Below are 12,493 nucleotides of genomic sequence, written 5' to 3' on the forward strand. Positions count from 1 at the left end.
CATCCCATTAACAAAACTGCCAAAGAATAACACGCAATGTTTTGCAATTCACCAAGTCCAAAAAGTTGACTAGGCGAACATTCAGAATTTATTATTGAGTTTTAATACAATTTGGTTTTCTGAAATATTTCATCCTGCTTTTATCGATTTCATTGATTTTACTCTACTTCAGATCCTAGTATTACAGTTGCTGCGTGCATCCACATGGTTTTGTTTTTTTTTCGCATCTTTTATTTGCTAACATTGCCTTCCTCGTTTGCCGAATTATTTAGATCACTGTTGTTGCCAGTTTCGCCAGCGGTTGCTGCGCCAACGTTAGCCACATACAGAGCGGGGTCAATCACCTTCGGAATAGGCTTTATTTCGGTGCCAAGTTCCTTTTCAATTCGATGCAGATCAAACCTATCCTCGTACGTTATCAGATTTATGGCAATACCTGAAAACAAGAGGTTGTACAAGAGATTAGTAAACCTTGTCAAAGAAAACCAAACTTCATTCAAGTTAAATTTTTCATGCGATTCAACTCACCCAAATGTCCAAATCGTCCCGAGCGACCAATTCGATGCAAGTAGGTCTCCGCCATTCGCGGGAAATCGAAATTGATGACCACATTCACGGCCTGGACGTCTATGCCGCGGGTGAACAGATCGGAACAGACCAGATTCCGGCACAGTCCCTGACGGAAATCGTGAAAGACTCGGTTTCTGTGCGCCTGAGCCATTTTGGCATGTATGTAGTAGCAACAATAGCCGAGCTCGGTGATCTTCTTAGCCAACAATTCGACACGTTGCGTGGAATTGCAGAATATAATAGATTGGTTGATCTGCAGCTTTGAAAACAATGTATTTAAGCAATGTACTTTTTGGCGCTCCTGCACGAATGCATAGTACTGAGTGACACCCTTCAGCGTTAGCTCCTCCATCAGGTTAATTTCGTAAGGCTCGCGTAAATGCTTCTCCATAAAATTCTTGACGGTCAATGGAAATGTTGCGGAAAATAGCAAGATCTGTGGATCCTTTGGTAGCTTTAAAATAACATGATCCAGCATGCCTTGAAAATCAAGAGACAATAGCTTATCGGCCTCATCCAAAACTAATATCCTGCAATGCGACATATCGGCAACTTTCTTGTCCATCAAATCTAATATTCGTCCAGGAGTCGCGATAATTAATTGTACTGCAAATGGGAAGGGGTTGACAATACGTCCTCTAAATGGTTTGAAACTACAACATACCTTTTTGATATATACGAAGAATGTCATCCTTGAGAATGGTGCCTCCCGTTGTGACCATTACCCGGATATCCAGATGTTTCGCTAACTCAATACAGATCTGTGAGGTTTGTAGAGCCAACTCTCGGGTGGGCACCATAACCAAGGCCTGAATGTAGTCCTTCTTTGGATCGATTTGTTCTAAAACTGGGATGCAGTACGCTCCGGTTTTGCCTGTACCATTCTTTGCCCTGGCCAGTACATCTTTGCCACTTAAAGCTATAGGAATAGCTGCTTCCTGAATTGGCGAAGGGCGCTCCCAACCCTTCTCGAAAATACCCATCAGCAGTTCTCTTTTAAGGCAAAACTCCTCAAACTCGTTACCTCGCGTGTCGGTCACATCCTAAGGAGAAGATAAATATCTTAATAAATATTACATATAATATTGTGATGCTTTAACTTACGGTTGTTTTGAATCGGTTGTCCTTTGGCGGCAGCTTCAGCTTCGATTTCCAGCCCATATCGTCACTAGTGTTCCCAGCAATTTGAAGATCATTTATATGCCTAAAACGGTGGTGGTACATTTACATAAGTGATATGCTTAAGATAATAGCTGAAATGTATGCAAGCACCTGTAACGTCTCTTCAAGAACTAAATTATTTATATTTATTCTTTATTTCAGTACAGTTTTTATGAAATATATGTATATAATTCTTCATCAAAAAAAATTCTTTCAAAGAGAAAAAAATAACGGTTTAAAATTAAAAATGGCAGCCTCAGCCGCCGAGTAGCTGTTTATAGCACAATATATGTAGCAAACTGTATGCTGTCTTTAATCCAACGTTTGGTACATATATTTTCTCTCTGTGCAGAAATGTTGTCCAGAAGCGCAACTTGTTTTTCGGGCCGTGTCCACGAGTGCACATGTATGTACATACATACATACATACACACTGATGAAAGTATGTTCATACGGAAGTTTGTGCTCTTACATCAAGGAAATAATGAAGCACAAATATCAATATTTAAGCTTTTGTTATTAGATAACAATACAAAGCAATTACTGTTGTTGGTAATTAATTAAGAGCTCTTTAAAAAACAAATACATACATATAATACATACATATGTATATACTATTTTAAACGTACAAAGCGGTATTTTATTTTAGCCGCATCGTCTTGTTTTACGGCCGCTTCACAAATTTGATCAGAATCATACATGTAAGCATATGAACATACATACATGACTTTTGCTAAACCATCATTTAATAAATACATTAATAAATATACAAACCCTTTGCTTGTTAAAATAGTGTGCCCAGAATTTAACTTTTCCGTCATCATTGTTCTCATATATATTATATATTACTTTCTTTTAAAATTTCTAAACTTTCTCAATTTTGGCCGACTGTTTAAGTTAATGCAATTGCCGATTTATTTATATGCTCACGTATTCAACTTTGCGTTTCGATAAAAATTGCGTTTAGCTACAAAACAATCAAGTCGCCTTACAACATGCTATCAATAATACAAATTTCGTAGTCTCTGCCAACATTTTCAGAGAGTGTAATGTGCCAACATATTTAAAGTAATTTCTTTCGCACTTGGAATGCTGAACTGAAACAGTATTCCTAATAGATCGCAGTACTCATATATAATAAATCTAAGTTTTATAATATAAATTTTAAATATTTTGAGACTACAAAATATTTATAAACAATAAACAGTAAGTTTAAATTTAATTATTATTTTCTTCTCATATGAAATGAAATGAATACCTTAAGCCTAATAAAATACTGCATTTGAAGAAAGCGGAATAATAAGAAGGCAGTATCTGACAACAAATTTAAAAAATTCAAGAAAAACAAAAACAATTTTGTTTATAAATATAAAAATATTTCTTCATCTGCTTACAATATAAATAACAAGAAATTTATAGATATATAAATTTATATTTAAATAGAATAATATGGAAATGGAACAACTTATTTATCGGGCAATCGATTATTTAAAAAAAACAGCGACTTGTGTTGTGATAAAGGCAGTTAAACAAGTTATCGATAATGTTTATTGGTAAAGCCTTGTGATGTTTTTAGGTCCCCATATACAAGATACATATGTATATATTTACATAGATTCATTTGGAAACACTTTCTTCTCAACATATTAACAAAATGGTAACTATTTCCAAATATCCAATTTACATTATTCAATATCTAAATACATAAAATGTATATTAAAGTCAATAGATTCAAAGCAACTTACTTAAGACGTTTTTACGACTGGTTAAAATTGGAATACCCAGTAAACATACATACATATGTATATGTATGTAAACGGATTAAGGTAAGAGGAAGCCACCAAACATCCTTAAATATGGCCCAATGAACGCAGACAAGAACAACCTGTCTGTCAGACATCCCATTAGAAACTACTGTGTACAAAGACATCAATTGGAATTTGTGGAAACATATAAATATGTGTATAAATGTACATATTTAAGCACATACAATAAATATGTAGTCATTAGCTTCATTTATAGCCGGTGTGTGCTCCCAGCATGGCAAGTGTTTATCACTCCGTGGGGCATAAACTTTCTTACATATTTGTACAAAGCAGACGAATTCAATTTCATTAATGTATTGGCTATATACTCAGAGGACTTGTACCACTGCCTGGGTGTGTACATAAGCCAAATGTGTTTACTCATAAACAATTCGCGTTTGCTCGCGAAGAGGAATTGCGAAGACGCTTAGTGCTCAGTTCGGTAAATCCACCAACTGCATACGGTTCGACTTTTATATTATTGCCCTCGCGATAACGCTTCAATGATAAGATATGAAAAGTCCGTTCTAAGAAAGATACAAACATTACACAAGACGCCCTGAAATTGGTCATTGCAAATTGAAATCAATCTGTAAACAACAATGATCAACGGACTAACTCTAGTATTTCTGACTATAAGTGGCATTATTTCAAAAGGGTGCACCGTTCGAATATGTTGCACCCCAAATTCAATATTGTTTAAATACCGCGACGCGAATAACTCGGATATTTACCAATGTGCTTCCAATGGAACCCTGAACCTTAAACAATTTCCGGTTCCGATTGAAGTAATAGGCGAAATGATAGCCCCACAAGGCCTGGGATTAGAGGGACCGGAACCGCCCCATAATGACTCAGATAACCTCTTATACGAACTACCAAAGTGCAAAAACGTTACTATTCTAAACGTAACTGATCAAAGTGAAAGTTCGTTGTATCTAAAAAATAACTCCTGTGTTGGCCAATTAGAAAAGCGAAAGCTCATCGTTTTGTCTTGTGAATTCGAAAAGAATGTGTTGTCTCAAAGTGTTAAATATGTAAACAAGTGCTGCCCACTGGGCTCTATTTACGTTTCCGAAAATAATACGTGCATTGGTCTTGGCGAAACCGATTTCTTTGTTTACTCTTCCATCATCAACAATCCAATTATATTTTTTGATAACTACTCCCTCCAATGTTCGGATAATCAGGCCTATGTGGAATATACGGTAACAGCAAAAATAGTGAAATTTAGTGAAAGTTCTTTAGTTTGGAAGGATGGATCGAACAGCTTGCCATTATCAAAATTTTGCATAGATGCCATTTATGATGATTATGAAATACAGTCGAAAAGAAGGTATTCTTCGAACCAAAAGTATCTGGTTCAAGCGTGTCAGGAAAGAAAAGTTTGCCAAAGATTGCCGTGCATCCGACGATGCTGTGGCGAGGGCGAAATGTATGCCAAAGGAAATTCCAGTACCTATTGTAAGAGCGACGAGACAGATATTGAATTTCAGGGTTTTCAAAACCTTAAAATAAACGCAAATTTCTCAAAGCCACCAGGTAAGAGCTTATAATTTATGTGATTGTGAAAAATGGGGCAATATTTAACGAAGAATTGCTCTTTCATGATTTTTAATTTCTGGCAATTATCGATTAGCACTTATTAATTCGGTATAATAAGGAAGAAACCCGCTATAGCCGCCGGATCATTTTGATTACTTCCATATGTTTGGTCACCTGTTTCATTTAAATTTAGACGAAAAGCTTAAAATATATAAACATATTTATGATGTTATAGTTTTCAATGAATGAATAACAGAATTTATTTCTATTTTGTTAAATAATTATTCCATTCTGATAAGTCATTAGCTTTGGTACATTTTCATTATCGTTTCGTCATTTTAATTATCTCTGTTAACATTTCTTATCAGGTAAAACACCCCATTAACAATAAAGGAAGTTTACTTCAAAAAGCCAAAATTTGTATACCCTTGCAGTTAGCAATGCCATGAAGAAAACAAAATAAACTGTATGCTAGGTATATTAAATCGATATTTTGATATGCTAAATTTTATGGGTAAATGCAACGTTTTTGAAATATCATAACTAAGCCAAAAATGTTTTAATTTCAATTGGGATAGCTTTTCTTTGCTAGTTTCTGTAGGGCTAACAAATGTGCATACCGAATTTTAAAATTTAGTAAATTTAATTTTTTTGTCAAATTTTGACAATTTTAACTATGTAACCCCTTATAAAATTTTCAAAATTTTGAAAAAAAAAATTTATTGCAAGACATGGCTAGATTGATTCAGCTTTTGATGCTGATCAAGAATATATATGATTTATGGGGTCGGAAATGATTTCTTCAATGCGTTTCGAGCTTCTGACTAAGTTTGTAATACCCTGAAAGGGTATAAAAATGACACCTATTGTTGTGCTAGGTCAAAACGTCAAACTACCATTATTTATCAAAAAATAAAATAAAACATGGCTAGCGGGACAACAGTTTTCAAGATTGGAGTAAACAATTGTTATATTTGATCATCTCAAAAATAAAATATATGCTTAGATACTGTTTCTTTATTAATCCTTTATACTGTTAACTACATTATTATAATACTTTCTTTCAGATTTTGGCATACTTCACAGATTACAGTGCCAAAAATTTCGGTTGGATCCCGACAACTTTCCAGACGATGCGCACACTATAAACTCCTCTGACGGATCACTTATAATTCAAAATACTCGAAAACGTTATACAAATACTCAATATTGTTTAGAACGAGTAAGACCAAATCAAAAGGTAAGCTTATTAAAAAAAAAACAAGAAAGAAAGCTAACTTCGGCACGCCGAAGTTTGTATACCGTTGCAGATTGAAATTCGATAAGTAGGAATTATAGCAATATAAATTATATTTTATATATATATATATATATGTATTTATGAATTTTTCTCTATTTTTAACGATCGTTTGTAAGGCAGCTATATGATATAGTAGTCCGATTTTCATTAAATTTTACACAAAATTCTAGATTAATATATAATGGATATATATCAAATTTGATGAAAATCTGTTAAGAACTGGAAAAGTTATAGTTGTTTTTCTTAAAATTCTCCGATTGTTTCTATGGTCGCTATATATATGTATATATAGTCCACCGATTCGTCAAGCTCCGACTTATATACTAGTAAAATTATATAGAAGAATAACTCCATAGTTTCATTCAAATATTGATAATTTGTTCCAAAACAAATCTCGCACATCTGTGCATATGATTCCCAACTAGTTCAAACATCCCCGGAACGAAGTGACTGCTGCCGGGCAAGTTTTAGAAATGTGTTGTGTTACAAAAGTTGCAAGTCATTGTTTTTTAGTGTTCAAAGTTAGTAACTCCTCATACATATGTACTTACTGGTCATAGATACTTACTGTTGAGAGTTAGTTCCTGGTCATAGATACTTACAGTTCAGAGTTACTTACTGATCAGAGTTACTTGCTGATCAGAGTTACTTAATGTTCATTGATACTTACTGGTCAACGTTAATTACTGGTCATAGATACTTACTGTTCATAGTTAATCATCATATCATATGATTCCCAACTGGTTCAAACATCCCCAGAACGAAGTGACTGCTGCCGGGCAAGTTTTAGAAATGTGTTGTGTTACAAAAGTTGCAAGTCATTGTTTTTTAGTGGTCATAGATACTTACTGTTGAGAGTTAGTTCCTGGTCATAGATACTTACAGTTCAGAGTTACTTACTGATCAGAGTTACTTACTGATCAGACTTACTTGCTGATCTGAGTTACTTAATGTTCATTGATACTTACTGATCATTGGTTCTTACTGGTCATAGATAATTACTGTTGGGAGTTACTTACTGGTCATAGATACTCACTGTCAGAGCTAATCATCATATCATATGATTCCCAACTGGTTCAAACATCCCCAGAACGAAGTGACTGCTGCCGGGCAAGTTTTAGAAATGTGTTGTGTTACAAAAGTTGCAAGTCATTGTTTATTAGTGTTTAAAGTTAGTAACTGCTCATACATATGTACTTACTGGTCATAGATACTTACTGTTAAGAGTTAGTTCCTGGTCATAGATACTTACAGTTCAGAGTTACTTGCTGCTCATAGTTAATACTTTTGAAAGATATTTACTGATCCTTTACATTTAACAACCGTTTCTTTGGCAGTTATATTATATAGTATTCCGATTTTCAAATCAAGTTAGATAAAAATAGGTTAAAAACTGTAAAAGTTAATTTTTTTTTCTAAAAATTGTCGGTTCGTTCCGATTGCAGCTATACTATATAGTAGTCCGATCTGGCCGGTTCCGACATATATACGAGACGGGTATGGCTTGATCGACGCGGCTGTTGATGCTGATCAAGAATATATATACTTTATATAGTTGGAGATTACTCCTTTACTGCGTTGCAAACTTTTAGTTGGAATTATAATAACCTGCAAGGGTATAAAAAGAAGAAAACCTATTAAAATTTTTACATTTTAATTAATTTAACGAACATAATTATTAATTCTTTGCCTCCGTTTCTTTCAGAGCAGCTGTACACATTCCTTTGTTTTGACGCAAAAGTTGTTGGAAATGATCACCTTCGGTTTCGAATGTATCCGATTGGTCTCCTCATATCCTGTTGCTTCTATGCCATGACCTTGATTGTTTACGTATCGATTGCGAAATTAAGGAATCTTCCTGGCAAAATTCTAATTTGCCTTGTAATCAGTCTGTTTTTGGCGTATATGAGCATAGCTTTGGGTCAATTAAAGCCCACATCCAATGATGACGTCTGCTTCATTTCTGGTAAGGTTATATCACCCTAATTAATGGTCAACAAACGCGTACTTTTGATGTCCTAGTTATGCCCTGCTGGGTGTGTGCCGGTAATTACAGAGTACCGAAAGTACAAAATCAATAAAAACAACGCTGTTTCGAGAATTCCAATAAAAGTATTTTATGGAAATCTTTATGAACGTCGCTTATAAATAACTATATACTACTTAAATATTTAAGACTGCGACGTATTTACAATAAATCGATATTTTATATATGAAAATAATTTTTTATATAAAACATTTTCATATAATACTCATATATTTCTGTATCTTTTAGGATTTTTCGTATATTTTTGCTTGATGGCAGCCTTTTCTTGGATGAATATCACTTCCTTTGACATATGGAAAACTTTCGGGTGCGAATTAGGATAGGAACTGTAAAATTAAGTTTAAATTCATATAACAAAATGTTATTTTAGTTCTGTTTAAATCAGCTAAATACAGTAAAATGTATTATTTGGTTTTAAAGTTTACTTTTGAATCAATTTGCAATTGATTTAATGCTATGTATGGTTGAACTATAAATGATCTTATTCTTTTCTAGATCCACGAAAATAAAAAGCTGCGAAAAAAGCGACCAACGACGGCAGTTTATTTGGTATTCCTGCTATGGCTGGGGACTCCCCACTTTGTTAACCGCCATTACAGTGGCATTTACAAAATCCAATGTTCTACCCGACGTTGTTCGTCCTAATTTTGGCCACGGTCGTTGCTGGTTTACATGTAAGGAACTCTGTTTAATCAAAATAAATATCAAATATTTAATCCCTGCTTATTTTTCAGATGATTCCTTTGGGTCAGCCAGCTTATTGTTTTTCTCAGGTCCCGTTGGAATACTTTTCATTTTCAACCTAATACTTTTCGTGCTCACCATGAAGTATTGCAATAAAGTGAAAAACGAAATCTACAAGATGCAGAGCTTAAACAGCGAGAAGCCAGTGCTGAAGAGACGCTTCTTTCAAGATAAAACCCGATTTGTAATGAACACCAAGTTGTGCTTTGTAATGGGCATCACATGGCTTTTGGAAATAGTTAGCATTATATTTTATGATCATAAGAAAACCTTCTTTTGGACCATAAGCGATTCGTTCAATGTTCTCCTGGGCATATTTGTGTTTTTCATTTTTGTTTTTAAACGACGAATTTGGAATGAAATCCTAATGAAAATAGGTGAGTTAATATGTTACGGTAATGTGTTAATGTTGTCAAGAATTCTGATATTTTGACCAACTGAAACGTAAATATATTTATATTAATTGTAACATTTTGTGTGATTTACAGGCCTACAAGCAGATACTAACGTCGCATCGAACAGGAATCGCGTCGGCCTGACCAAATCCTATGCACCAAGCAGTACAGCAATGACCACGCTTAGGTCGACGCCCGGCACTTGTGAGATGGCGCGAAAAACCTCAACAACAACGCAAGCAGAACATGAAATTATGCTTTAGACGCTTAAACAATGTGTATCATTACGTATTTATAATTTTTAGAGCTTTATGAGAACTAGTCCGCGCACTTCAAAACCTAATAATACTTTATAGTTTAGCTGTGAACCGAAATATTACATTTATAAGTATTTTTTCTATTATTTTTTTTAATATATATGTTTAAAATATTGTAAAAGCATTGAGTTCTATTTGTTATATCAAAATATTTATTTAAATGACACCCATTCGTAATGAGGTAAATCCGAATCTGCGCGTGATAAATTATACACTCTTCTTAGATCTTGTTGAAGGCAGCAATGTCAACGCTCTGAACAAAGTCTTCAAGTTTCTCGATCTCCTCAGTCAGCCAGTCAATGGAAACCTTGTCGTCCTCAACCACACAAGAGATACTGAGCTTCTGGATGCCGAAGGCAACGGGAACGAATTTGGAAGCGCCCCACAGCAGGCCATCGAGGGTGATTTTGCGGATTTCAGTCTCCATGACTTTAAGATCGGTTTCATCGTCCCAGGGCTTGACGTCAAGGATGATGTTCGACTTGGCGATAATTACAGCTTTCTTGGATTTTTTGGCAGCGTAGGCCGCCAAACGTTCTTCCCTTATGCGCGCAGCCTCCTCACCCTCCTCCTCGCTGTCCGAGCCAAAGAGATCGACATCATCGTCGTCCTCCTTCTGCTCCTTCTGGCTGTTTGTTGGTGCTTCTGACTTCTTTGCCTCGCCGTTGGTCAACTTCAGTTGACCTTCAAGCGTTTCAACGCGCTTGAGGAGGGCATTGAACAGTTTGTTCAGTGTGGCAACTTCAGATTTGAGTTCCTTATTCTCGCCCTCAATTTGCGACAGTCGGCTAGCGAGCGGTGAATTGGAATCCAAGGTAACCCCGTCAATCTGCAATTAAAAGGAGCGTATTAGTAACTAGTAAATAATACTATTAAAGCATAATAAAACAAAAAACAAGGAAAATAATTTAACCGATTAAATAAGTTTTAACTACCTAGGAATATAAAAAACATACAGAATACACGAAAAGCAGAAATATCGGACGTTGAAAAAAATTAAAAATGAAGGCAAATGGGTATTGACAATAGTTACCTTTTCCAATGAGTTCTGTATGTGTTCCCTAGCCTTTGCAATTTCGCTTACTAAGGGGCTGTAGTGGCTGCGATCAGTGACCTTAAAAACAAGACAAGTATACTAATAGATTGAACAGTATTGAAAGTAAAAACTATAAAAGCTCACTAAACAAATCTTTATTTTGTGAATAGAAAAATGATATTGTTACAATACATTGTTATACCCTTGCAGGGTACTATAATTTTAGTCACAAGGTCTGGAACGCTGTGAAGGAGTCACTTCCGACCATATGAACTATATATATTCTTGATCAGCATCAACAGCCGAGTCGATCTAGCAATGTCCGCCTAAAATTATATTTTTCTAAAATTTTATAAGGGGTTACATCGTTAAAATTGTCAAAATTTGACAAAAAATTTAAATTTCTACATTTGAAATCTTAGTACGCAGATTTGTTAGCCATACAAAAACTACCACAGAATCAAAATCTTTGATTTTACATAAAAATTAGAACTGGAATCGAAAATTTGGAAAAAAGAATTGCCTTATTAATGTTTAAAATTAGCAAAAATTCATATATATATATATATATAATTTTTTTTTTATATATATAAGTCCAATATGCTGGTATCCAAATTAAGATAAATAAAATTGGCTTAGTTCTGATGGATTGCACATTCGAACCCATGATCTGTTGATTTACAATTTTGTTTTGTTGCCAGGCTGGATTAAGCTTATCAGTTCAAAATAATGTAAGGCATTTCCATGCCTCAGAATCGCCCTACTATGCCGGTTTTTAATTATTTTATAACACAAATACAGCTATATTGATCCCTGATACTGATGTTGCTACATCGAATTGGCTAAACGCGATTTATTTATTTTTATACTTTTGCAGGGTCGGAAAAAGCAATGCACCTGTTACATACAGTTACGGGAATAAACTATTATAAATACAAACGTATATAGACACGGTTACTTTTGCGGATTATAGTGTAATCAGGTGCACCTAAGAGATTCAAACATTTTACAACTGTACAAGTTGTGTACTCTTGCCCAATTTTCGCGAAAAAATTGGAAAACATTCCAGTAACCGGGCCACGTGAAGTGTACAATTGCATACTATGTACATATGTACACGTTTGTAAAATAGACTGTTTTATTTACCTTTTGGGGGCCCTCGTAAAATCGCTTTTCGGCAATGTCATAGCGACTTTTGTCAGTCCAGAATTTATCCAATGCCTCAACTTTCATTTTAAGTCGTTTGTATTTCGCTCAAACACGTTGCACAATTAGCAGACTATTGCGATGACAGCAATACAAAGTGTTCGGAATTATCGATACTTTTAACAATAGTTTAGCATTTCATTTGAAAACCTGTCTATGCTGGGACGTTGGGATGAAATGTAATTACGCCCTGCCGGAACAGAAGCTGCAGTTAATTTTGCGTTCACACAAACTGCGTACCATCAACAGACTTAATAATAAGCTGATTTTGCTATTTTTAATTTGTCTTTTCATTAATTATAATGAATAGAAGTGGGTGCCAAACTGCATCTGTCAAATGAATATCTATTTTTTATCTCTGTATGCG

The 12,493-nt window shown here is 34.7% G+C and overlaps 3 protein-coding genes across 7 annotated transcripts; 1 reads left to right on the forward strand and 2 right to left on the reverse strand.

Annotated features, from left to right (window-relative positions):
- Positions 1–39: 39 nt before the first annotated feature.
- me31B (ATP-dependent RNA helicase me31b) lies at positions 40–2,835 on the reverse strand. The gene is made up of 5 exons (XM_020951528.2): positions 2,506–2,835; positions 1,675–1,774; positions 1,235–1,613; positions 529–1,176; positions 40–436 (listed from the first exon to the last, which is right to left on the reverse strand). The coding sequence occupies exons 1-5, from the start codon at positions 2,562–2,564 to the stop codon at positions 231–233; spliced, it is 1,392 nt and encodes a 463-aa protein (XP_020807187.1). The 5' UTR covers positions 2,565–2,835; the 3' UTR covers positions 40–230.
- Positions 2,836–3,251: 416 nt separating this feature from the next.
- Positions 3,252–10,005, forward strand: mthl15 (methuselah-like 15). Of its 4 annotated transcripts, none has more exons than XM_086830866.1 (7): positions 3,252–3,388; positions 6,149–6,321; positions 8,092–8,347; positions 8,657–8,735; positions 8,924–9,102; positions 9,163–9,549; positions 9,661–10,005. In XM_086830866.1, exons 3-7 carry the CDS (start codon positions 8,152–8,154, stop codon positions 9,828–9,830), a joined length of 1,011 nt encoding a protein of 336 aa, XP_086686992.1. In that variant the 5' UTR covers positions 3,252–3,388; positions 6,149–6,321; positions 8,092–8,151; the 3' UTR covers positions 9,831–10,005. The 4 variants fall into 4 exon arrangements, 3 of the variants coding, with proteins under 3 accessions (XP_086686992.1, XP_086686993.1, XP_086686991.1); XM_086830867.1 differs by lacking the exon at positions 3,252–3,388 and adding an exon at positions 3,454–3,557; XR_015271219.1 differs by lacking the exon at positions 3,252–3,388 and adding an exon at positions 3,893–5,078 and having other exon boundaries at positions 8,087–8,347.
- An 8-nt stretch (positions 10,006–10,013) lies between these two features.
- Positions 10,014–12,265, reverse strand: eEF1delta (elongation factor 1-delta). 2 transcript variants are annotated; one of them, XM_020951574.2, is made up of 3 exons: positions 12,067–12,253; positions 10,918–10,998; positions 10,014–10,713 (listed from the first exon to the last, which is right to left on the reverse strand). In XM_020951574.2, exons 1-3 carry the CDS (start codon positions 12,151–12,153, stop codon positions 10,105–10,107), a joined length of 777 nt encoding a protein of 258 aa, XP_020807233.1. In that variant the 5' UTR covers positions 12,154–12,253; the 3' UTR covers positions 10,014–10,104. The 2 variants fall into 2 exon arrangements, with proteins under 2 accessions (XP_020807233.1, XP_020807234.1); XM_020951575.2 differs by lacking the exon at positions 10,918–10,998 and having other exon boundaries at positions 12,067–12,265.
- Between the last annotated feature and the right edge of the window lie 228 nt (positions 12,266–12,493).

The sequence above is a fragment of the Drosophila serrata genome, unplaced genomic scaffold (assembly GCF_035046125.1).
Source record: "Drosophila serrata isolate PLE 108 unplaced genomic scaffold, ASM3504612v1 contig_240, whole genome shotgun sequence".
NCBI lineage: Eukaryota > Metazoa > Arthropoda > Insecta > Diptera > Drosophilidae > Drosophila > Drosophila serrata.

Coding starts and splice junctions, on each gene's coding strand:
- me31B (XM_020951528.2), bottom strand. CDS start 2,564: ATGAGAACAATGATGACGGAAAAGTTAAATTCTGGGCACACTATTTTA. Junction 1,775..2,505: donor ACTATTTTAACAAGCAAAGG/GTTTGTATATTT, acceptor CCACCGTTTTAG/GCATATAAATGATCTTCAAA. Junction 1,177..1,234: donor TCTTCGTATATATCAAAAAG/GTATGTTGTAGT, acceptor TCCCATTTGCAG/TACAATTAATTATCGCGACT.
- eEF1delta (XM_020951574.2), bottom strand. CDS start 12,153: ATGAAAGTTGAGGCATTGGATAAATTCTGGACTGACAAAAGTCGCTAT. Junction 10,999..12,066: donor TTTACGAGGGCCCCCAAAAG/GTAAATAAAACA, acceptor CTTGTTTTTAAG/GTCACTGATCGCAGCCACTA. Junction 10,714..10,917: donor TACAGAACTCATTGGAAAAG/GTAACTATTGTC, acceptor TTTTAATTGCAG/ATTGACGGGGTTACCTTGGA.
- mthl15 (XM_086830865.1), top strand. CDS start 4,139: ATGATCAACGGACTAACTCTAGTATTTCTGACTATAAGTGGCATTATT. Junction 5,079..6,148: donor AAATTTCTCAAAGCCACCAG/GTAAGAGCTTAT, acceptor ACTTTCTTTCAG/ATTTTGGCATACTTCACAGA. Junction 8,348..8,656: donor TGACGTCTGCTTCATTTCTG/GTAAGGTTATAT, acceptor TGTATCTTTTAG/GATTTTTCGTATATTTTTGC.